Source organism: Venustampulla echinocandica, assembly GCF_003357145.1.
Source record: "Venustampulla echinocandica strain BP 5553 chromosome Unknown scaffold_15, whole genome shotgun sequence".
Classification (NCBI taxonomy): Eukaryota; Fungi; Ascomycota; class Leotiomycetes; order Helotiales; family Pleuroascaceae; genus Venustampulla; species Venustampulla echinocandica.
The window spans coordinates 261862-286139 of NW_022474220.1; the positions used below are offsets into that span (position 1 = coordinate 261862).

General features: G+C 46.3%; 7 protein-coding genes across 7 annotated transcripts; 3 read left to right on the forward strand and 4 right to left on the reverse strand.

The window, feature by feature from the left end:
• Positions 1-737: 737 nt before the first annotated feature.
• Positions 738-1781, reverse strand: BP5553_10458 (putative PCL7 Cyclin like protein interacting with Pho85p; the record flags this gene model as incomplete). Its single annotated transcript, XM_032019081.1, has 1 exon — positions 738-1781. The coding sequence occupies one exon, from the start codon at positions 1779-1781 to the stop codon at positions 738-740; it is 1044 nt and encodes a 347-aa protein (XP_031864788.1).
• A 3498-nt stretch (positions 1782-5279) lies between these two features.
• On the reverse strand, positions 5280-8420 carry BP5553_10459 (uncharacterized protein; the record flags this gene model as incomplete). The annotated part of the gene is made up of 4 exons (XM_032019082.1): positions 5280-5971; positions 6039-6606; positions 7202-7553; positions 7630-8420. The coding sequence occupies 4 exons, from the start codon at positions 8418-8420 to the stop codon at positions 5280-5282; spliced, it is 2403 nt and encodes an 800-aa protein (XP_031864789.1).
• Positions 8421-8647: 227 nt separating this feature from the next.
• On the forward strand, positions 8648-11612 carry BP5553_10460 (uncharacterized protein; the record flags this gene model as incomplete). The annotated part of the gene is made up of 4 exons (XM_032019083.1): positions 8648-9989; positions 10048-10473; positions 10523-11394; positions 11448-11612. The coding sequence occupies 4 exons, from the start codon at positions 8648-8650 to the stop codon at positions 11610-11612; spliced, it is 2805 nt and encodes a 934-aa protein (XP_031864790.1).
• A 2154-nt stretch (positions 11613-13766) lies between these two features.
• BP5553_10461 (Uncharacterized protein) lies at positions 13767-15371 on the forward strand (the record flags this gene model as incomplete). The annotated part of the gene is made up of 5 exons (XM_032019084.1): positions 13767-14380; positions 14429-14903; positions 14955-15017; positions 15071-15265; positions 15315-15371. The coding sequence occupies 5 exons, from the start codon at positions 13767-13769 to the stop codon at positions 15369-15371; spliced, it is 1404 nt and encodes a 467-aa protein (XP_031864791.1).
• Positions 15372-17367: 1996 nt separating this feature from the next.
• Positions 17368-19467, forward strand: BP5553_10462 (uncharacterized protein; the record flags this gene model as incomplete). Its single annotated transcript, XM_032019085.1, has 1 exon — positions 17368-19467. One exon carries the CDS (start codon positions 17368-17370, stop codon positions 19465-19467), a length of 2100 nt encoding a protein of 699 aa, XP_031864792.1.
• A 1311-nt stretch (positions 19468-20778) lies between these two features.
• BP5553_10463 (uncharacterized protein) lies at positions 20779-21090 on the reverse strand (the record flags this gene model as incomplete). Its single annotated transcript, XM_032019086.1, has 1 exon — positions 20779-21090. The coding sequence occupies one exon, from the start codon at positions 21088-21090 to the stop codon at positions 20779-20781; it is 312 nt and encodes a 103-aa protein (XP_031864793.1).
• A 227-nt stretch (positions 21091-21317) lies between these two features.
• On the reverse strand, positions 21318-23942 carry BP5553_10464 (uncharacterized protein; the record flags this gene model as incomplete). The annotated part of the gene is made up of 4 exons (XM_032019087.1): positions 21318-22835; positions 22886-23423; positions 23478-23504; positions 23557-23942. 4 exons carry the CDS (start codon positions 23940-23942, stop codon positions 21318-21320), a joined length of 2469 nt encoding a protein of 822 aa, XP_031864794.1.
• Between the last annotated feature and the right edge of the window lie 336 nt (positions 23943-24278).

Here is a 24278-nt window from a genome sequence, read left to right on the forward strand (position 1 = left end):
GGGAATCTCGTGTTGTCTTGGGTACGGGACTTGCCGAATGAGGCAGGTGGGATGTTATGTCAGAGAAAAGCGGGGTTGTAGTACACAAAGCTCGGTGACACCGTCTTAGTGGGAACATTGCAAATCTGAGTTCTGCAGCGTCTACGTCAGAAGCTCAGTCTGACGGATGCTGTGACGTTTTATTCGGAAATTGCACCCTAGATAAGAGTTTTATCAAACATATCCGTGCATCCACGTGATGTGATGTTAGAATGCTCAAGGAATGAATGAGAGGGGACACATCTTCCATATCAGTGTTGATATTAATTATGGCTATGTAGCTATCATGATAAGCCTTGTCGCTAGAAGAAAATGTGAAAATGCCCAGATGCGCCACCAGCAGACGATGTCCACTCTATGCGCCTTTAGAACGCCCGATTTCCCCCAATGCTAATGCGGGGTATGCTCCATGCCATCAAATCTTATTAAAGAAGATCTTCCCAACGCCCTAATGCATCGCTATTTAAATAACAGCAGACAGGTGTAACCCACTCCCGTGCAATCTCAACCATAACCCGCTGGTTGCCGAAAGGATACCTTGGTGAATGAAAGCTAAGGCGGCGTGACGGCGCGTGTGATTGTTCGTCCGATCTTTCAAACTAGTGTCACTAACTCCTTTCGTCGAATCTTATAGATCCTTATAATCGTCGTGCGTGAGCGATTTATCTAACGTATCTTTCTCCGATTCTAAGCGTCTGCTAAGCCTCCTGTCGCTTTTTCTTCATCGGCAACTTGGGCACGAAGTTCACCGCTCCTTGCAGAGAAGCAATCTCCTTTAGATTGATTGCATGTTCTAGAAGTAATTCTTTGCTCGTCTTGAATTCGAAGTTGGTCAAAAAACAGAAGCTGATCTCCAGTCTGGCCAGCTCATTCTCACTGACCCCTCCCACCTTTGCGAATCGGCTATGTGGATAGCTTAAATCTTCTAATGCTTTCATGGTAACTCGGAGACCGGCCAGTAACAATCGGTGACAATTTCGACGTGTGACTGGAATAGCCCGTTCATCAACTGCTAGCTTGTGGATATAATAGCTCGTCGCGAGGTAGACAGCCGTAGACATAGGACAGAAATTGTGTATGCGCATGAGATAGTCTTCTAACGAGATGGGAGGAGGTTCTTTTGAGTAGAATTTTCGTGTAATGGCGCTATGTTGGACGTTTAAGGGTTCTGCATTATCGCCAATGATGATATATGGTGGTGTCGGGGCACGAGCGGAATTGCCGAGACGTGTCTTTCGGAAGGTCACGCCGTCAATCTCATCCGAACTTGCACTGCACGGAGAGGGCGTTCTTGGGCGTCTGTGTAGCTCGGCAAGATTTTTATAGGAATCGCTCTTGTGTAATTCGCCCAGGTTTTTGTATGAATTGCTTCTCGCAATGCTCTCCTTCTCTGCCTGCATGCCTCGCATATGTGGTGGTGTCGAGCACGTTGGAGGGGGTGTTGGTGGGATGTCGCCGGTTATCCTAACCAGTGCTTCTATTCCTGCACATAGCAATTTGAGGGCGGTAATGGGGCCTATCGTGAAGACATCCATGCTGCTCGGAGAAGGTGGAGAGGCATTGGGGTCGTGTTTGCTCGCATCCATCGCAAGCCCAGTATCTGCAGAAGGGTTTGGCCGAGGTGGAAGGGTATAGGAGAATGTATCCGCGGAATCATGGACGGATGGGGTGATTTGTGCTTGAATTGAAGCTGTCATGTCGAGGTCGAGGTCATCCTCAGGAGGAGTGTGAGTGTGAGACATGGTGCGGGACTCGAAGAACTGTCTCGAGTGCCTTAAGAGCGGTCTGATATCGGCGGTGGGAGATGAGACTATCAAGGCTTGCTTGTGCTTGTGCTTGTGCTTGGCCTTAGCCTCGGCCACGGCCGTCGAAGCTCTATGGACGACCGCCACGGGGGCATATTCTCGATACAAGTAGGATGCGGATATGGATATCGGCCAGCCGTCGGCCAAATTTCTCTGGAGTCTGGATGCGGAGCCGCTGTGGCTGTGGCGGGGGTGTTCTGCAACCTGGAGTTGCACAGTTGCACCCAAGGGGATTCTTATCTGGGGATAAGGTTTGAGGAGTAAATGCAGGAGGTCGGTACGAGGGAGGGTCCCAGGGAACGAAGGATGGGGATTGTGGTGGGGCGGCGTGTGGTGTTGAGGTGGAGGCAGAAGAAGAAGAAGAGAAAAAGAGAAATAAATAATAGAGATTGGGATGTAATGAGGCCACGGAAATTACCTAGTATACCTAGGTAGATAAGCTAGGTATCGTTAGTTACCTGGGTAGTCTGACTGACACGTGCTTGTAGGGTTTTTCGTGTTCAGGCAGAATGGGGCGGATATAATTTTGCAGCACGAAGAGAAGACGTGGGCGAGGGCGAGTGAAGCGGGGCGGAAGCAGTTGCGGTGGGCGGTGGGGGATGTGGCCGTGACCTGAGGGGATTTTGGCGTGAGGTTGCGAGAATATTGATAGTGCTTGCTCGGCGGTGATTATTATTGAGGCGGGATGGGGAGGGTGGATGCGATACGAAGTATGATGCGGTGCGAGGCGGTACGTACAGTACGTACATCTACCTACCTTGGAACATTCTCGCGGCTGCGGCGTGCCGTTGCAACGGTACATGAGTTAGGTGGGATCTGGGGTTGCAGGGGGAAGGGGGCCACGATGAGGGCGAAAGGGGCGAATACACGTGGGACAGAGGCGCCGAGGGAGAATAAGGTAACTTGATTAAGTCTTGAGGGCCGTGATGGTGAGGGAGAGGTTAGGTTCTAGGCTTGTGGCTTTGGTAGTAGTTAGGTGCTTAAGGTGTTTTAAGCTACGTCTCAATAGGCCACCCTACTTATAACTACTAGGCAAGGTAGGTATGGGTACTTTTATTCGAAAGAAGTATTAAGTATTAAGCACTTATAGAGAGAGATACTACGTGGCTGCTCTCATAAAGTTTAGTCTATAGTAAAACTTATTACGACAGTAGAAAGGTTTAGTACTAGCAACACATCTTCTCTCTCTTCTTCGTCCCGGCATCTCATCGCGCGGGTAAAGGCGGAACCCGGCATCCATCCGGGCCACGGGAGATTGAATGATCCGGTCTCGCACCACGCTCCGCACGCTTCCTCGACTTCTCCAAGGGGCAATATAATAATCAAATTATCTCTTGTCTCTCTTCATTTATCTCCTCTTGCCTTTCTCCGAGGCTACTGCTACTTGTCATGTCATTTGAACCACAAATAGGTACCAAATATGCAATGCAATGCAGTTCCTCTGGCTATCCGCTCCAGAGGGCACCTCTTTTCTCCCCAAGGTGACGCCACCCCCACGTTTCTCACGCACCTCGGTCATCCTTGGCTGGACCCTTAAAGCCCAAGGGCACAGCAGAGTTACATTGATGATTATCATGACATGTACTCTGTAGAGCACGAACATGAGGGGGGTTATTGGAGCCTACTTCGTGTACCTCGCTTCTGGGCATCGTTACACCAAGGTCGAAAAAAACATCCGTTGGCACCATGCAACATGCAGCCCCCATGCGGACTCGTTCCAACCGGGGCAAAGTACCCGCTCCCGAATGCAGCTCGGCTTGATAGATGTTCTTGGGAGACAGCGCGCCTGATCACACGAGAAATTCAGCGACGGATAACTACAGGTGCACAGGACCGCAAAGTAGCAGCAACCAACCAAAACATCGAGAATTCAAAATGCCATATTATGCAAAGTGGGCCTTGGACCGGAGTCGGATCCTATAGGCTACTAGAAGTCTGCCCAGATTTAAACTGTGAGAAGGGAGAAGAGAGGAGAGAGGAGAGCACGGCTTCGAAGTCGAGTCATCCAGGAGGCTAGCTGCTCTGTGGCGGCTGCGCGTTGGATGTACTCGAGCGTCCCCACCAGTGGGGCAAAATTGTGGATGGTTCCCAATCCGTGCGTTTCTTTATATATTGGATGTCCCTGGCGATCTTGGGGTTGTACTACCAACAAACTAGAACCCAGACACCAAAAGCACCCAGACATTGGAGGTAGGAAACCCAGCGAGCTGCTCAAGTTGAGTATGCCTTTCCAACTGAACTGGTGCATTATCAGCCGTAGATATCGTCATATGTGGTGGCTCCAAAACCGAAAAAAACTTAGCTGTTTTTATTAGGCTTTAATAGCATGGACGTAGTCCCGCACTTGTATTTACTTGAGACTCCTGAGAGCCCCCATTTCAAGCACAGAATCACATTTCGCTGAGTCAGCTGAGGTAAATTCCATCCGCATCCAGAGCTACTCCCCAGACATCAGGGGTTTACCATCAAAAGCCTTCAGCGATATCTATCGATCCATGAATTTGCCTTGAGTACCAAACAACAGGCAAAGAGTGCCCATTTAAGGTAAAAGGGGGCCCTTATTATATTCATGTCTACCTATGATAAGGTTGTGGAATCAAGACATATTTATCTTATAGATTTCCTCCACCCCCATCACACTTCTTCCTATCAGCAACAACACAACTCCCAAATCCTTAACCCAAGACATACACCCAGCCATCCATGCGATATGCAACGAATCTGCAAGTATGCAGGGTCTGCATACAGCCTAAACCTACCCGCAAACTCTCGACTCCAGGACGTCGGGTGTGTATTATTTGTTCGGAAACAACTATAGTACTTGGGAATGTCTGTTGGTTTAGTGCGATTTGAATAGCTGGACATGAGATGGAAATGTGCTAAGTGGCTAGAAGTAGCTTGGTATATCATATTTTACATCGATACAAATCCTCCTGTTAAGGCTCAAGTCTCCGGCCAAGCCTCTGAAATATCATGGTCCGGGGAAATTACCCAAATGAATACGCGCAGGTCGACTAGTTTAAACACCTGTTTTATTAGTTGTTAGTATAGTTACCTCGATTATATAAAACTGAGAGAATATAACAGTTCTGAAGCGACGCCCAACATGTGCTCCCGCTTATACCGACCGATCACGTAGATAGGTAGTCACATGTTTATATCACGTGGCTTACTTCAAGTGATATATACTCCTAGAAAAGTTATACTTTCTCTCTTTCTGTTTTTGGTTTTAGCTTAATATCTTCGTATTTATAATTAAAGTCGAATAAAGATAAAAAAGACGCTTCGATCTTCTAACTTAAATAAATACAAATATATAAGAAGTGACGAGGAAGAAGCGGGTGGTTCCGGATGCGGGGTCAGTTTACTTGCAGTGCAGCACAATGATATGGGGCGTTTTTGAATTCTTGGAGTTCTTCGACGAAAGCATGGGCTTCATAAAGTAAGAGTACAAATCAGCTTCCCTCTGAATGCTGAAGTGCCCCAACATCTCCTGGAATCACTCCGTTCGACGCGCTGCGCTCGTGTTTTGCCATCTGATGGTAAGAGCTCCTTAATAACTCCTTCATTATTGGCCAACTTTAAAGGCGTGTAATGATTTTTGTCAGGTAATTCGGAATTTGCTCTTCTTTCCAGTAACTCCCTGACGATCTGGAGATGCCCAGCTGTTGCCGCAATATGCAGTGGTGTTCGTTCTTCATTGTCCAGAACATCTAAACGTCCCACAAAGTCTCCATCTAAGAGCTCTTTCACAAATGTAAGGCTTCCTCCCTCGCAAGCATAATGTAGAACAGTGTGACCTTCTAAGTCGGAAGCGTCCGAGGCAGTAAATTTAGATCGAAGTAGCTCGATCACTCTGTAATGACCTCCTTTTGCTGCTAGGAATATCGGAAGTCGACCTTGGTTTTCTCTTATGTTCATAGGGGATACAAAGTCCTGGTGGTAGAAAAGCTCCTCGACCACCCTCACGTTTCCGTTTTCTGACGCGAAGTGAAGAAGCGTAGAACCATCGCTAGTTCTGGCTGTTGGATTTGCGCCAAAGCGGATAAGCAGTTTAGTTATATCGAGAAAGCCTTTTGCTGCACGACATGTGAAGGGGTGTAAAACTTGATATGTTCTTGTGTACACTAGTTATCTTAGCTTCAGCCCCAGACTCCAGAAGAATTTTGACTATCGGTGTATATCCCTTCTCACAAGCTAAATGAAGTGGTGTTAATGTCGATTCTTCTTTCTTTTCGGAGTTGAAAACATCAAGTGAATAATTCTGCTTTTTATGTTCCTTGCAAATGGATAATACCACGCCAAAATTTCCTCGTTCTACAGCCAGGTGTATGGGGTTTGATGAATTTTTATCCACGGCTTTTATTTGTTCGACATCCCAGTCAAGAAGGCGCTGAACAACGCTCAAGTGTCCGTTTATGGCACCGAGGTGGAGTGGTACACGGCCCTCGTTGTTCTCCACTCCAGCCGCACGAGGCGGCCGTACGCGTTTCTCGAGAAGCTCGAAGGTAACCTTACAGCGACCATGACCGGCGGCAAGATGTAGTGGTGTCGAACCATCGTTGTCTTTGCTTTCAAGAAGCACGCCCCCCATTCCAAAATCCCAAATTTCCTTGAGAAGCATCTTGACAATATCAACGCGACCTGTGCTGGCGGCTATATGCAATGGCGTCTTTATATTGTTGTCAATGCTGTCGACTCTGAGCTCTGCTTCTTTATCGAGGAGTGCTTCTACCGCGCCTAGCTGCTGCCACTCACACGCCTACACAGGAATACCACCGAGTTAGCATTACTTCTTCGTAACATTCGGGAACATTTTGCGGATAAAGTAGAGTATGCTACGGGAGTAGACATGCATCTGGAATCTAATATCGACCCACAGAGTAATTAAAACATCTACCAAATGCAACGGAGTTTATAAAATAATGTATTCTAAGTTTATAGAGTAATAAAATTGATAATTTAAAATTGAAGATTAAAGATTTAAATAAAAGAAATAGAATTAATAAAAATATATACACTATTCTATTATTTAAATATTAATAATCTTATAACTTCTAACTTCTAACTTTACAACTACTTTAACTTTATACTTTCTAGCTTTATACTTTCTACTCTATATATTTTTATACTGAATAAAATCGATATATAACTTAAGGTGTACTTAGTCTGTCAAATAGTTGAAGTTTACAATGTGATTAAGCTTCTCGCTTGCGGAAGGATTACTGTATCCGGATCTAGCCTCCCCCCCGGCCCGGGAGATCTAGCTAGCAGATATAAGAGCTTCACTTCTGCCCAGAAGGAGATATGGGATACTGCCATTGCTGGTATCCCAACCATGCTTGATAGCTACTCACAGCCAGACCCGCAATTCCTAAAATGATTGCGATGAGCACGCCAACAAGTGTAGCCATCATAACATATCTTGCTCCACTCTTCCTCTGAAACCACCTTTCGATTCCGCGAGGCGTTGGGTTTTCCAATTCTTCGTGCAGCTCTGCGAGTCGCGCACCGAAGTAGTGATATGGAATGTCTTTTTCCTTTGCATTTCGTATAGTTGTGGACTCATAGCGGCCACAGTCTTCATCAAACCCCTGCGTAGCTGTGAGAGAGTCGAGGATTTTGCGGGACTTTTTATCTGTGCGAGGGAAGAGTATTTTCTGAAGGGAGTCGAGGATTTCGAGGACGAGTTGGCGGGGCAAGGCTCCTCTGCATTAAAAATTTGGTAAATGTTTGTTCAGTGTTTATTCAGTCGCTAGCAGATGGACAAACGCATGATACTCACAGTCGCAATGATTCCTCGAGAGATAAATTCTCAGGCTTGTCTTTTGTCAACCTCAAATGCTCCTTTAAGAAGGCTGCGTGATGGTACAGCTCCAGGACGCCATTTTTCTTGTCGAGTCTGAGATGGCATCTGAGATCATCTGTTGGCTGAAAATTCAATCCAGCATGTTTCTTTAATTTCTTTGCAAGCAATGCTCCCTTGATATCAACTTTGTCAACACCCTTTTCCAGATCGTCTTCGTTCGACCAGGAATGAATTTCCATGTCGTCCTCGTTCAGTCTGGGGTGATCGGTTGGTGTCGGAAACAAGTCGCTCACAAACTGGGAGAAGGGGATGTCGTTTGGCCAGCGGACTCTGTCTTGCAGACCTGAAGCGGAACGCAGATCAGCGGAACAGTTGACCATGACCATAATCTTCACTGCGATGTCAATTGCACCCTCCTCATCTACCCCTTGGCGGTCTGCGAACAGTGTATTCCGAATTTGGGACCGCGTCAACTCGGGAGAAGATCTCAAAAGCACGAGGATCCTAAACAGATCCTCGTGGCAGGTCAGAGCAGCGACTCCTTCACCGTGTTTAGTATCGGGCTCGTATGCCGCTATTACATCTTTGTAATGCTCGAAGAATCGGCTGAGTCGTTTCATGCGCTTGAAAGGACAGCCGTGTGACGAGCAAGGCTTATCATCGCAGCAACCTTCGCAATCGGGCCAGGACCAGAGAACCTTGCAGAGATGTCTCAACTGTCTTTTTGTGACAGTTTCGAGTGGGAATGGGCGACCTGACGAAGGCATAGCCACCGAAGCTTATGCTGAAGATATCAAGATGGAATTGAGGTGAAGACCTTTTTGAAGGTAAGGCTACACAAGTAGCGCTTCCTCACGTTTGGGGCTGTGATCGCAGCGATTGGATACCAGCAGCCTGCACAGCCATTTGCGGGGATTTGGACAAGGCACTTCGAGTTTTGGCAGATATTCGTCGAGGCCCAAATCTCTACTTGTGATGCTTCAGTACAACAGCGATGTCAACGCGACACGAACGATTTCGGGCCGCGGGCCCTAGAATGGCGACTCTATCTCATGCCATTACTACAACGGCCGTATCTTCAGGCGAAGAGCATGCGCGAATTGTTCTGAACTTGGGCGAGCCTCATCGTCCCGCGATACTTATGACTTCGAGTGGGTCCTCTTCAGGGATTCCATCTTCCACAGGTACGGACTCAGGTTACGCGTCTATGACTAATGGGAGTCCGAGAAGCTTCTACAAAGGATCTATTGAAGGGATCGCTATTCCAGGAAGCAAGTTATGGTCCCAGAAAGTCAAGCTCAAAGTGTTCTCCAAGCCACTGTCAGAGGCAGCGGAGAACCGTTTCGCAGACTTAATGGAATTCATCCCCAAAGGTCTCGAGGAATACATATCAAGAGCACGACTCGCAGTCAAACCTTATTCAATCATTCTAAAGGTTCTAGGAGAAGACGAGGCTACTGCGAAACCTTGGATCTTTATACAATGTGACAAGGCTCTGACTAGGAAGACCAAACAATTCTTCAAGCAAGACCATATCAAATCCGAATATCATCCGACTTCGAACGACGAACTCCAGCCACCATTTCGGGTCTTCTTGTGTGAACGACCTCCGAGGAAAATAGCAGCAACAGACACAGTTGATGTTTACGCCAAATCTCACTTCGGGCTGGCATCATCTTCTGCTTTCAAAGTCATAGATCCCAGTGGAAGCTCAAGGATTGGCACACTTGGAGGTCTGATCAAGATCACAGCAGGAGACGGCAACTTCAATCTTTTTGGAATGACGGCTGGGCACATCTTTGCAAGTGATGACTTCTTGGACGACGAATCTGAACTATACGAGTCGACGGATGAAGACACTGATGAGGATGAAAATTCTTCAACAGACGACGAAGAGGTTGTTGAGTTAGATCTTGGATCTCTCGGCGATGGTGAATATATTTCGAGCCAGGACGAGAAGATCGAGACGGGTACGGGGCTCGAAGATGATGATATGCCTACGCTCTCTTGGACAAAAATGGGACGGCTTCAGGATATGTCAGCCAATACCATCGACAATGGGATGAATTTGGACTGGGCTCTAATCACCATTGATGACCTTCTGCTATACCGTGGCATAACTGATACTGATCCCATCCACAAAATGCAGGAGAATGCAGAGCTCAAAGAACCACTCGAATTGCCAAATCAACGTCGTTCCAGCCAGGCCGTCACTCTCTGCGGTGGCACCAGCGGCACCAAGGAGGGCATACTCTCTGCTTCATGGTCATATCTTCAACTCTCGCCTGGGAAGGCTTTGGTCAGGACATATACCCTTACTTTATCAGATCATACAGGTAAGACTCCGCCTCAGTCAAAGCATCTTGCATGTCTAAAGCTTCGCGAACTATGCAGAATTGCGAGACGGTGACTGCGGGGCATGGGTTGTAGATAAAACGACCCATGAGCTTTACGGACATGTTGTTGCATCAGGCGTATTTGGAGAGGCCTATGTCGTACCACTTGATTGTTCGTTTGAGAATATACGACTTCAATTAGGAGCTAAATCTGTTTGCCTTCCACAACCGCAAGAGGTAATACTCTGGCTTCAACGAGTCATTGAGACCAGAGAGAGGATTCGAGAGCGATCTCCATCACCATGGCGCGTCGTTAGGCGGGAAGGACGCCCACCGTCACCACCACAGGTCGACAGAGTTCGTATTCACAACATTCACCGAGAGGAAGTCGGACAACCAAGTCTAGAACACTCGCCATCACCACCTATTCGCGCTCCTCCCATCCACCAGGAAATCATCACCCATCACCTACACATCGATCATGGTATTGACCCCTCTTCTACTCAATCCACATTGCCGCTAATCCTTGATAGGCTTTGAACGTGCTCCTGTCCCGGCCCCGCCCCCACCACCTCATCGCACAGAGCCTCGGACAAAGGAAACAGACATCAATATCTATACCTCTCGGAATAATACTGAAGTCGATATTACTCGGAAGGAAACACAATTGCCTGCACCTTGGCCTAGCATCTTGACCCGCCGCGACACTTTTTATGATGATTCTGTAATATATGAGCAAGAGCAAGACAAATTACGTGTCCGAGACACCCGACTTAATGTTGATCGACGTAGCAGTCTAAGTGCACGACCCGAGCAAAGGGAGGAAGAAAATGTTCGAATTGATGTCAGAGAATCTGGTCGTGATCTTGGCACAGACGAGGAAGAAGCGGCTTACTACGAACGAAAAGCAAATGAGCGGGCATTTATCGGAGAGGCATACGATGGTGCTACAAAGCACTGGACTATTGTCGATGTGCCACCTGGAACTGAGCGTGTGCAGATGGATGGCATTGGTGGTGGCGTCCAAGATATTACATGGCAGAAGTATTACGGTGTCCGCAGAAGCAGATTCCTCCCCGAACGCGAGCGCGAGAGAGACCGAGTTGAGGAGAAGGTAGAGATTCGAGAGAACACAAGACCAAGCGAATCTTCTACTAATCTAGAAACCGACATCTCGAGAGGGCCAAGACGGGAGAAGGAACCCGTTTATGAGGGATATGAGGAGAGAATCGAGGAGACTAGCAATCTTCAAATTTTATTTCCTCAAGCTCCGCCAAAACAGAGAATAGGAGACCTCTGGACTGAAATCACCAAGGACCTGGTTACGCGGGAAGCTATCGAGGAGCTTGGATATAATTACGAGGAGACGGAATTCTTCTTCTATATACTACAGTATCTTCAATACGTTAGTCCTCCCTTTATCCGCAGATCTTCTTATAATAGCTAACAAAGTTATAGGAGGACGTTGTCGAACTAGTACAACTCTCCGAAGGAATCCGCCGCGAGCGTGGCTATCGTATCCGAGAAATTCATCGCTTCCGAGAAATCGAGAACGAGCGCAAGAAACTGGAACGTAGAGAACGCGAACGAGACGATTATATAAACGAACAAATTATTAAATAATTAACTTTAAATATTGTAGTAGGGATCCAAGGGACTACTAGTTATTTACCTTGTTTTTGCATGTCCATTTATACTAGAATTAGCACGTGGATAAGTGGAGCCACCTGGGCATATAAGCTCCTGGCTCTCACTCTCCCTTTTGCAAAAGGAATCAATCATCGCGACTAGATTCACCAGAATATAGCTGGACTAGGGAGAAGCTGGCCAGTTGAGATAATCACGAATACAAACTCATAATAACTAGATCTTGTGACTATTAGTGGTTCTGACATGCCACTACATGAGTGCGCCCTGAATATTCACCTCCTCTAAAAGAACACTAAACCATGGTTTAGACTTCTTCAACCAGATGACCACATGACGATAATCCTGCACCGCGCCTACCGCTCAATTAATCCTCATACCTTGGCTGCGGTCACTTGGTTGTTTTATCCATGATTCCTCCTGATAATCCTAAGGGTCCTCCTAGTTCCTCTACACTCTTATTTACTAAGAATATATTATAACTGAAGTTAATTAATAGAATTAGTAAAACGCTGGTTTGTAACCAAGGCTCTCCGACTCTATAAATAAAGGGCGCCTCCCCTTAGATTAGGAGGCGAGAGATTAGCTTGCATAATAATACAACTATTTATACCTCCTCCATCAATATCTTACGACGAGAGTGGTGTAATTATACTTCGGGTCGCTACAGTTTCCAGTAACTTCTTCTTCTAGATACGCTTTTACACAGTATAATTGTTAAAATAGTATAATTGTTAGGGCTTGCTCAACTGCCATTGAGTGCTCGAAATCAGTTGAGCGTTTTCGGAGACCTAGGTACGCGTCGTCCTTGATCGTGACACGTGCAAAACTGGCACTGGCCAACCTCAATCAGGCACATGGAAAGCCACAAGCCAGGGCTCTATTACCCCTTCCTGGCATTTGACCAGTGAGAGCGAGGCTGGCAACGTCGGCCAAGAGCCTTACCTGCTTTTGGAACTATACCCAGGATGCTGCTCGATTTCTCGCCGCGCTTCTCGAACTGTGGCTGCGGAGTCGCTCCGAGAGCGAAGCGCGTTATAATATAATTGCCTTTAATATATTAAACAGCGTGCTTGATCCAGTTAGCCACACGTTCACCTGATCAGGCCCGTGAGCAACTCGGTCCGAAAGTCAGGCCGCGCTTCACGGACCGTGAAACGCGGCCCTACTTCCTTCTCCCCTTTACAATGAGGCTGAGTATGATAATTGCATAATTATTAAAGCAACTCTATATAGATGTCATGATTCGATTATATGGCGGCCCCAGGGAAGCACGCGCCTTATAAAATACAACAGTAGGAGCTTAGTGAACACACAGGTAGGCAGGTATACACCTGCGGTCGGCGACCTTGGGAGCATCGCCGTAGTGTAATTCCCCGTCTAAGGCTCATGTACCGTACATGTACAATGCTTAAACCCTGTACCGGCATCACAACTCCCGCCTCGTTCCTCCCCACAACGACCGGGGAACCATCGTCCCATCCATCCCCAGCTATTCTTCCCCACAATCCTTAAGCATTCTCCGCTTGGCTGTGGCCCTGGCCATCTTCGGATCCAACTCCATTTTCGAAGGACCTCCTGTGAAAGAAAGAATTGGGCGGACATCAAGATGCAACCTTCGCGCTCCATATATCGCTGGGGCATGTATTCTCCGTTCGTAGAGCATAGCCAATTGATACCCACGTGAAGATATTTAGAGATCGACGCCGCCCCTCCTTGGGACCCCGCGAGGGACCCCGCGAGAAACCCCGCAACATCGATCCCTACGTGCAGCCGCATCAGGTAAGCGGCAACGTGGATACCCCATACCATACGTCGTACCTTGTGATCGAAAATAGAGTTGCTCGGCATTGTCTACATGCACAGACGGTACTGATTTCCGCCACAATACTCTGGTGTGGGTTCCATCACAATACGCTGGTGTGGGGTACAGGGATTGGGCATCAAGAAGCTGCTTGCCAGAAACTTGTATCGTGATTGTTCAATAATATATTGCTATTATCATTGCACCGAGCAAATGTCACCGAATTAGATCACTCTCATTCTCATTCTCTATAAAGTCTTGATCATTTCCCTGATGGATTTCTATCTTCTCTCAGTACCCGCCATCCATGCAATTGACATTGAATCATGCATTACTCTCAGATCATATCGTTGTTGTGCCTCTCTGCTGTCTCGGGACTGGTATCCGGTGCGGCAATCGCTCTGCCGGCACTCACGGCCTCGAATGGCACTACGGCGAATTCAACAGCATCAGGGACCACAGGAAAGCCTGTGTTCTTCCACTATATGATTGGCGGCATCACAGATGCGCACTGTGAGCAAGACATCAAGGACGCCATGGCTCTTGGCGTGGACGCATTCGCCTTGAACCTTGACACGGTCACTGCATCATGGGCCACCGGAACAGTTGCCTCACTTTTCAACTGGGCGCAAACACTTGGTTTCAAGGTATTCTTTTCATTTGATATGACTGGATTCACCCATCCAAACCAATTTACGGGCTTTCTACAGTCCTACGTCACCAGTTCTGCGTATTATCAATACAATGGCCGTCCCTTGGTATCCACATTCAATGGAGGGGCGAGCAGCTTCACTTTCGGGCAGTACACCGTGAGCGACGGATATAAAGTGGAACTGGAACAGGTGATGGCCAATGCGGGACATCCCATCTACTTTGTTCCGGCATTCGACGATGCCCCGGTCACAAGTTCCTTTTTCAACACTTTTCCATGTTTAGATGGGTAAGGCTAACACCACTTTATCTCGGAACCTTGCTAATACCTTTCCAGAGCAATGAACTGGAACTCGTGGCCTCAGAACACCCAAGGAAATATTGTTGTTCCAACTGCGGATGATCAGACTCTACTCACAGCGGCACGTGCAGCGGGAAAGACCTTCTTGATGGGCGTTTCTCCCCTCCAATTCAAGCATATCGATTCTGGAAACAATTGGTACCGCCGTGGCGAGCAGAATCTTGAGTCCAGATTCGGCCAAGTTCTGTCTATGCAGCCAGATTTCATTGAACTCCAAACCTGGAATGACGCTGGAGAGTCACATTATATGGGAAATATCTGGCCCGAACCCATAGCTGGGTCAGCCATTGTAGGCTACACCAAGGACTACGACCATACTGGATACTGGCAATTGCTTCCGGCCTTCTTCAAGGCTTACAAGGCGGGAGCAACGACGACCTCAACCATGTATCCTACCAATGGTGCTGTGGCTCAGGGTACATTCTGGCATCACACTCTATTGGCTGCTGGCGTAGGACTTTCCACCCTTACTCATTTTGGACCGAGCACTAACTTTATTTAGACTTGTCCCGGTGACTATTTAGGACCCCCGGGAGGCGTCAACACGGCGGAGGATCAGGTCACTGTACGTTTGTTCCTTAACAACCGTGTCATTCTATATACGCTAACATTCAAAAGGCTGGAATCCTCGTCGCAGCCGGTCAGACCGGGCTAAAAGCTGTAGTGACCAGTGGAAGCGCAACCCTCGGTACTCAGACCTTAAACCCTGGCTTTAATGGGTTTTCATTCCCGGGTATGACGACAGGCACCGTATCAGTGAAGGTGGTCAATTCTGCTGGGGCGACTGTCGTCTCAGGATCTGGACCTATTGCTGTAAGTCTAATAGCGTGAAATGCAAAGTATATTGCTTACTCGTTGAAAGGTTGTAAACACGGCTCCACTTTGCAACTACAACTTTCAGGTAGTAGGGTTAGCTTAATACTCTTTGTCGAGTACGGAGGAGGATTCAATGACCTAGTCACCTGTTGAGGATCTGGGATCACAAGTATAGGTCATGGGATTAAGGCATTGAATTGATTGCTTCCTCCTGGAAAAGAGGAACTATAGGAGCTTTATTTGATTACTTCCTCCTGGAAACGAGGAACTATAGGATCTCTATTTGATTGCTTCCTCCCGGAAAAGAGGAACTATACGAGCTCTATATAAAGTATTTCAATAGCAAATGAATGGAATTCTAGAATGAAAAGGCCTCGTATTATTTGATAGGCCTAATTGACTGCGGATCGATGTAGCTGATTATACCGAAAGTGACAAATATTAAATAGGAGTAATAGTTAAGGGGATTTATATATAGTTGAATTAATATAAGATCTAGATCTAGGTGCTGAATATAATAGTCTAATAGTTATCACTTCTATAAGAAAGCAACTAGTATATACAAAATTTCGAATATTTCTTCAAGTAAAGTAGTAATTACTTTAATAATTATCAGAATAAGATAATTATTTAAGTTATTACAAGTAAGTTCTATTCGTCGGCTCTTAATATAACTATAAGTCTAAATCGATATAATTATAGTATACCTATATATATACGCCGATAACTCTATTCTACCGCAATCTTCGGCTTGTCATCTATACAAAAACGTCTACTTATCAAGGGTCCTTGCAGGAGCCGATTTGGATCCCTTCTAGTCCACCCTTCTCACCTCGCGCTCAAACCTCCTCCTCCTCCCCTCACCTCACCACCTCTATATTAGGCCTCTTGCAGGTGCCATTCGCTCCTTATTATATATATATATATCACACCAACACCGCACCTTCGTGCAACACTTCCAATACGTAACGTCTCCATTCAGCCTTCCGAGTCAGCCTTCTGAGGCTGAATCCAACACTGCAAGGCAGACTTTATGTTCATGCGACCGCTGACTCAAATGCTCAAACAATCAATTGGCTACAACAACATTACAATTTGGAGCAACTAATGAGATATTCGGAATATTCGGAGCGTTATTCATTATCTATAAGATTATAAAATTTTCTAAGCACTTTGAAAATATCTCAAATTTTGAGTGTTTTCACTGGGGTAGAACTGGGCGTTGGGCCGCTATACCCTTCTCTAACTGCTCCGAGCCTCGTGCATAAGTGCAGAACTGCTCCTGGGCTTCCATCGCTGCTCTTTCTTTCCTTTCCCCAAATCCTCCGTCACTCCCTCCTCCTCACTTCAATTTTCTTTAGTGCCCTGCCCTACCCTCGAGCTGCGACCACTGTCGCCGGCATACTGTCGCGGGACCCTCTTAACTCGACGCTCCTCTGCGAGGCCGCCATGCGCTCCGATTTGCTCAGTCATACGATACTTTTATCCAAATAAGCGCGCAGCTTAGACCCACACTGACCCTGCATTGTCCTCTCAAGCCAGTTTGAAACGCGGGCATATTTACATTTACAAGGAAACGGATAAGACTCAACCGAATATTTTAAAAGCGTAGGTAGCTTTAGCTTGACATCCACATGATAAGTTTGATCCTTGGTGATAAGAAGGCTCACACTGCATTCAGGCACAGTCTCTAGTCCCCCATCAATACAAAAGAGGTCCTCTATGCCGCCTGAGAACTCCATTAGTAAAAGATCAAGGTTTTGGTTCCGGTTGAAGTCATATAGCCAATTAAGTGCGTCTCTGGTCCTACCCCCAAAAGCCAAGTGCCTGTCTGCTCACTACTCATATAGCACTATCTGCCTTAAACCCAACAGCTGCAGGGAGTATATCCAGCTTTCAGTACAATAAACCGCTATAGCACAAAATCAAAGGTATGTCTATCGAACTCCTCTGGCATATCCGAGTCGTTCTTGAAACACGAAATCATATTTCGTGCAAGTTCAGAAGAGCAATATCCTATTCCATTTGATATCACTTTTTTTCAGGTTCAAATTCTTACTCTTTACTAGCCTGGCGTCTCCTAGGTTGTTTTGAAAACAATGACTTCGAGGCATAATGACGGACTTTGTCGCCCGTGTACCAAGGTTAACTTTCACTCTCTCGAAGAAGGTCGTACGAAACGAACGGAACGAGAAACGGAATTTGACGTATTCTGGGATTTGCTTTCAGTGTTAAACGAGAAGAATTGTCCATTATGCCGACTCCTTATCAGTTGCCTTCGGAATGACGACGACTTTGATTTTGCAGAAGCTGGGAAGTTTGACCACATATACGGTGTATATGCTGGCCACGAGCTCCGAGTCCTTGTAAAGCAAAAAGAACGAACGAAGAGATCGAGCTATAGCATTCAAGTTTGTGGAGACAAGAATAGCCAGATTCAGGAGCATTTGGTCAAAATTAAGCCAACAACTTTCGATGTGAAAGAACTCAAGTCCTGGCTGGACAGGTGCAATAACGGACATCGGCAATGCAGCACTAAGGGCGACCTTCTGGCAAAGCCTTTACCAAACGGCTTTCGCCTCATTGACGTCAAAAGAGGCTGCATTATTACAGCTGAATCGGACCCCATATACTGCGCCTTAAGCTACGTTTGGGGCGGTGGGAATCAGTTGACTTTAAATAAGCAGAATCTTACAACATTGGAAAAAGAAGGCGCACTTTTTGGCAACGACTTTCTCCTACCGAAATCAATAACGGATGCTATCAAGCTCTGCAAAGATCTCAACCAGAACTATCTCTGGGTGGACTGTTTGTGCATTCTTCAAGATGGAGAAGCGGACAAACATAATCAGGTTAGCTCGATGGACGCCGTGTATAATTTAGCATTCTTGACGATCGTCGCTGCAGCTGGAGATAGTGCGAATGCCGGCTTGCCTCCTTTCAACTCACCTCGACTTAATTCCCACCTTTTATTCCATGTCGAGACTATCTCAGGCATTAACTTTGTCTCATGTCTGAGCCCTCGAATCGCTACGGAAGCTATTACAGAATCAAAATGGGCCACTCGTGGGTGGACTCTTCAAGAGTATGTACTATCGAAGAGAACGGTCATATTTACAGGAAGATATGTTTTCTTTCGCTGCAAAGAAGCATTATGGGCTGAAGACTTTGGCTTGCAATTTTTAAGTTTCCGTGATAACTGGCCCGGTTGGGACCTTCCGTTGTATCGATTTTCTACAACAACACAAAGGGCTTCAGGTCAATATCTAGAAAATTACTCTCAGCTCGTTGCTCAGTATGTTCGTCGAGTTCTCACTAAAGAGGAAGACATTTTGTATGCTTTTCTTGGAATTCTCAATCGTCTTGAGAACATTATCGGCACTCATTTATGGGGCTTGCCATCGAAAGAGTTCGGATCAGCGCTACTGTGGTCGACCAATTCATCGTTCTCAATCAAGAGAAGACCCTTATTCCCAAGCTGGTCCTGGGCAGGTTGGATTTATACCAATGGCTTTCCACACGAAGGGATCATTCGCGATGGTATCTATCTTGGAATTGGTTCGTGGTATGAGCACAGTTCCATTCTAACATGCTACAATGTTGGAGATGACACTGAAATTCAATGTTTTGAGCAAAATCATATTGGCCGGGTTACTTCAATGCGTCTCAGGGCGATAGAAGAAGGCATATCAGGCTCCGAGTTCGAGATACCAATCCAAAAATCGATTAAGGAGCATTTCACTCCACCCAAGAATTATGAGCATCTTCTGGACTCATACATTTCTCTCAAAGACCGCTCAGGACCACCACTTTCTCATTATGTGTTCTTTTGGACTAGCTGCAGCACCTTGCTCGTAGATCGACAGCCTACATACGATAGGGAGGGTAATTCAAGCTTCGGGCAGTTTTCCATTCGTCTACAACCAGACAGTGACCACACAATCGGGCACGTTCGTCTAGATTCCGAATGGCGAGAAAAGCAACCTGAAATGTTAGAGTTCGCTGTCACAACTGTGGGGTTTTATAGTGGGTGGTTTAATTACCCACGAATCGCCCTAAAATTTGGACTTATGCTTATAACGAGCTGTACCAACACTAAGCCGGAGGCCTATACCAGGGTAACAGCCGTTCAAGGGAGAGTGGAACTGGAAGATTGGATTAAATCAGAACCACAACAGCGTCTTCTGGCTCTTATCTAATGCTGGTTATTCTTAAGCGCTGATAATAAATATTACTTAAGTACTCAGCTCGCTCACTTGATGTATCATGGTACTACACGGCCTGCAGATATGATAGCCAATTGTAATTGAGGTCCCAAAAGTAAATGAGATGACTTTCACAGTGCTCGGAGTAGTGTGGAGTCAAAGAAATATTCAGACTGTGTGAGAATCCTCGAACAGCGGCCCCTTGCCCTATTCCGCGATAAGGAGGAAAATAATAAGTGAAAGAGAACCGCCAAAGACCGAACTCCAAACGTTGGCAACTTCCGTTATGTTGCGCTTACCTATTAAATAAGCAAACATATAGAGCTAAGCTGCGTTTTAAAGACCTTGAAAATTGGCATTAGTATGACGAACTCAATCTGCTAACCCCATGGTAGTTACCCTGACCTGCAGGTACAACGGATGACCAGGAGAGAAAGAAGCACTTCTATTAAAGAACCAAAGCTAGAGGGAAAGGGAGAAGGCAAGCCCTTGGAGTTATCGCGACCACCATATCTCCCTACTAGCCCGAGTCCTCCTAATTGCTATACTATAGTTTGGACCACTCTAGCCTATAGTACACAGATTTGGACTAGTAAAAATTAAAACACATCGAAATTTCCTAGTAAAACTTGAAATAGTATCATGTGTAGTACAATAGCCTATACTATAAGACGGCTACTAGGGTGCGGGTTCTAGCGCCAGTGTACGTTGTGAGTGTAGAAGAGCTTGAGCAGACCAAGGCGTACTCGCTTCGTCGAGATTCACAAAAAAATATTAGAAATATCTAATAGTAATACTGCTTGACTAAGATAAGTACGATGATTTAGACGTTCTTGGGAAGTATTAGTCGAATACGTCGAATTTGAAGGAATATTATTTAAGTATTATGAGTAAATTTTACTGAGCTAGGGACGATCTTGAAACGACACAAAAATATGTGCCCGTAAAACACAGTATAATTATTGAGAACAAGTTACGTGATAGCCCCGCACGTTGAGCAGAACAGCGTTTATGTTATAGTCAGGTTATTTCAGGTCTAACACCAACTCTAACAACTCGATCGACAGGAATACATAGTGTAATGGTATACGCCGGTGGAAAGTGCGAAATACAATTTGCATCAACATTGAACGTATTAGATAAAAGGACGAATAATAAAAAATTAGAGCACTCAAATGCACAACTCGATCCTACCCTCTGATCCTCATGAATCATGCTAGAAATAACAATTCAAGGCATTCGTCCCGCTAGTACCTTCGAAATCGCAGTAAAAAAGGGGGCCTGGCTTGCAGCAGTAACCTATATCTAGATGGAAAGGCCCACCTGGCCTCTTTTCGAGTAGCCAAATCTTGCTCGCGTGTCCATCACAGCATTACGCAACACGTGCTCAGTGCCAGTCTCCCCCTCTTGTGATTTGGACGATTTCGCCCGGCGTCTTTCCAGCCGCGTGCGCCTAAGCAGGGTTCGCAACTCGGCTTCTTGCTGGGGGAAATTCCTAGTGGAAAACTCTTCGGGTGACCAGAGGCTATCGTTCAGAACCCTGCGATGTCCAATGTTGATGTATCTTTCTGGCTTTGGACACCCGGTATCCGGATCGGCTCCCTCCTCCAGAAGCATCTTGATGATTCAGTACCCGATCTTAGTGAATGGGCAGGTTTCCCGTTCGCTATGAATTTGAAAGCTGCTCTTTGGCATCTGCGTTGTACAACACGGGCCCGATTTCTCTTGGTGGATGCAGTATGCTTATAATTCGATCGATACCGAGCGAAATACCGCAGGAGCCTGAGCTCTTGACCCATTTTTAGAGCGGAGTCGTGTTGCAAGTCGAATCAATACATCACATTTTATCCGCCTCCGCGTCCACTTATCCACTCTTCGATATACGTATCCTTGGTTAAAATAGAATCACTCTTTCGCTTGATTGACACCGATGGTGGATCGACAGGTGGTAGTTTCACCATGATGTATTTACCTTTCCAGGGAATCTTGACCTTCAACGGAGAGGCGGGTGGCGGAGATAGAGGCTCTAAAATGATTGGCTGTGGTGCAAGATCCACCCTGCACTGGGCTAAGTGGAAACTTGTTCCCCGTGGGTATTCCATGTGCTCAACGGCTCCTATGCGAAGTGTGGGGTATGGTCCATGTCGATTTCTTGTTGGAAGACTTGGTCCGGCCATATCCAAGTCTAACCAAGGCGTAACTTCGAAGCTCAACTCGAAAGTTTCCGAGACAAAGGGGTTTGGTGAAAATGATAGTCGATCACTACTGTTCTCCTTGTCCGAGTCTTTTCTTAGCGACAACTTTGATAGATTTTCTATATTTAGTAGCTTTTTCCCTTTAAGTAAGAGGTTTAAATTTTTACGTTTCTGTTTCTCTAGAGATAGAACATGCCCATTCTCTATCCTTGACGCCATCGAGCCAAGGATTCTTTGCGGGAGGTTGAGATAGGCATCGTCCGGTTCCTTTGACGGTCTAGGTAATGGGCTTTTCTTTTCCCCGGCATCCGAGGTTTTGATCTGGAGTTGGTTGGAGAACGATATTTTATCGTTGCCTCTCCCGTCCGCGTCGGAAATAATAGGCGATCTGGAGTTTAAAGCCTGTTTATTGGTCAAGACATTGCTTGAAGTAGCTGGATATAATGTCAGTGCCTGGTGATTGTAGGAGAGAAGAGATCTAATAGGGTGCTCGCTTTTTGTATCTTCCAAGACTGTTGAATTCCCACCGGCAGATTCTCTGCCCTTATGTGGTAAGGCAGGGGTAGCTTTTTGATATTTGAGAGCCGACTTTGGTTGGAATATGTGGGTATTATGTGGCTTAGAAGACTCGGCGGTACATTTCTCGTTTTTCCTAGCCATAATGTCGCTATCCTGATGCAGAATTTCTTTCTCTCTTGGACAAACTTTTCGATCGGTTCCTTGTTGTGACCCTGTCGCACTAGATAGGGCAACTTCCACACTGCTGTCTCTGGGACGTGAAGGCAGGGATATGGTTGCTTTAGAATGTTTATTTTGTTCTTTTGATGCTGAATCCGCTTTTTTTTCTTTATTACTCCATCTCATAACTTCCTGGAATATCACCGCTTGCCGAACGAGCGCAGGTAGATCTTCGTTCGGGGATAATCCCAAAGAGCTCAAACGGTCTTGAATTTGATGAACGATTTCTGCAGTCTTCGTATCCATTTCAAGCAGGGAATATATCTTCGGGACATCAGGGCAGTATCTCAGTCTCCATTGACTCAAATACTGCGTGACCTTAGGCTTCAAGCAATGCTGGGCCCAAAAGAAAAGATTATCTGCAATACGGCAAAATTGAATGGCATCCCAGATCTTGGTGATCGTACCCTCCCATATACTTATAATTTTCTGTTGATTTGTTAGCCTCTTTTTTTTCGAGCATGAGTGAGACCTCGCACATGATCTCGAATCTTATCGTCGACGATATCGCAGTAAGCAAGCCACACTGTGGTACTTGCTCCTACTGATGTGATGGCGATCACAGGTGGGATGTGCTGGCCGTCGTGCTTTTCGTCTGCAAATTTCGCCAGTCTTTCGAACATCGAGATTGCGGTTGATGCAGCAGCGAAGACTTGAGAAACGGCACTCGCAAACGAAACATCTTTTGCCTCGGGCGATTTAAAGACGCCACACGCCCCAAATATTCCCCAAGGAAAACAGACTAATTGAGGCTGTGGCTCTTTGCTGCTCGCATGTACCATGGCCTCGTCAACTGAAGACGGGACAGGAAGCGCAGAATGAAGCCCTTGCGTAGTGAGCTGAGCAAGTTGTTCTCTGGTGTAATTGTCGAATGATGGATCGTTTCTGAAGCCCGTTGCTGCCCGTTGGTCGGCTTTTTGAACAGAGAATCCAAAATACAGACCTGACGTAGGAATCGTGGTTGGAGGCTTGGGTAGATCAAAAGTGGCAGCGTCACGCCATATTTCGTTGTCTACCCTACTGGTTGTTACCGACCTGTCAGGGTATATTGGATATTCGAAGTACACTCACCACGCAATGTTCTTATGCACACTGGATCTATCAGGCATTCCGTCAGCAGAGATCTAGAGCTCCCCTTTCACCGACTTACCCACAACTGGTACTGTCTATTCGCCCAGTCATAACTGCTCGAAATAGTTTGTGCCATTCATATCCATCCTGCGCATCAATATTTTTTGCGTATGCTGCCAAATTCTGCGCACTTGCAACAAATTCAGACTCTCTTGCTCGCTCTAATTTGCCCACGCCGTCAGGTTTGTAGGCTGATAGTGGAATAAAATCCTCGTCTGTTTCTTCGGCTATTAGCAGAGCGGCCTGCAATCCCATGAAATGATTGAAGTCTAACAATCCATCTCTAACCGATTGAAGATGAACTGGGAGCTCGCCGAGGTCCTCGTCTTTTACGTCATCCTTCTCACTGCCCTGAGGGGCTTCATGCTGATCAGAGCTAGGGGAAGAATGGGGCTTTGAAGACATCTTAGTGGAACCTAACTGAGAAGAGAAGATCAATGAGTTATATGTGAAGATTTATGAGATTATTGGAGAGATTTTCGTATTGTCAACGTTGTCACCGTTGAGCGCTTGCAATTTGAGTTTGGATTCAGCCAGGAGAACGGAGTATGTGGGATGTTGTGTTGGCAGCCAATAAAATGATTTGTAGATGTTGGTTCCAACAATTTACCCCTGCGACCGACCTTGAGACCAAAGTTGGGTTGGGGTTTACTGGCTAAACGCCTATTGGTGTATGTCGTGCAGGTGTTTAGTAATACATAATTTATTTAGTTATGTAGGTAATCTGCGCCGAACCTTAAC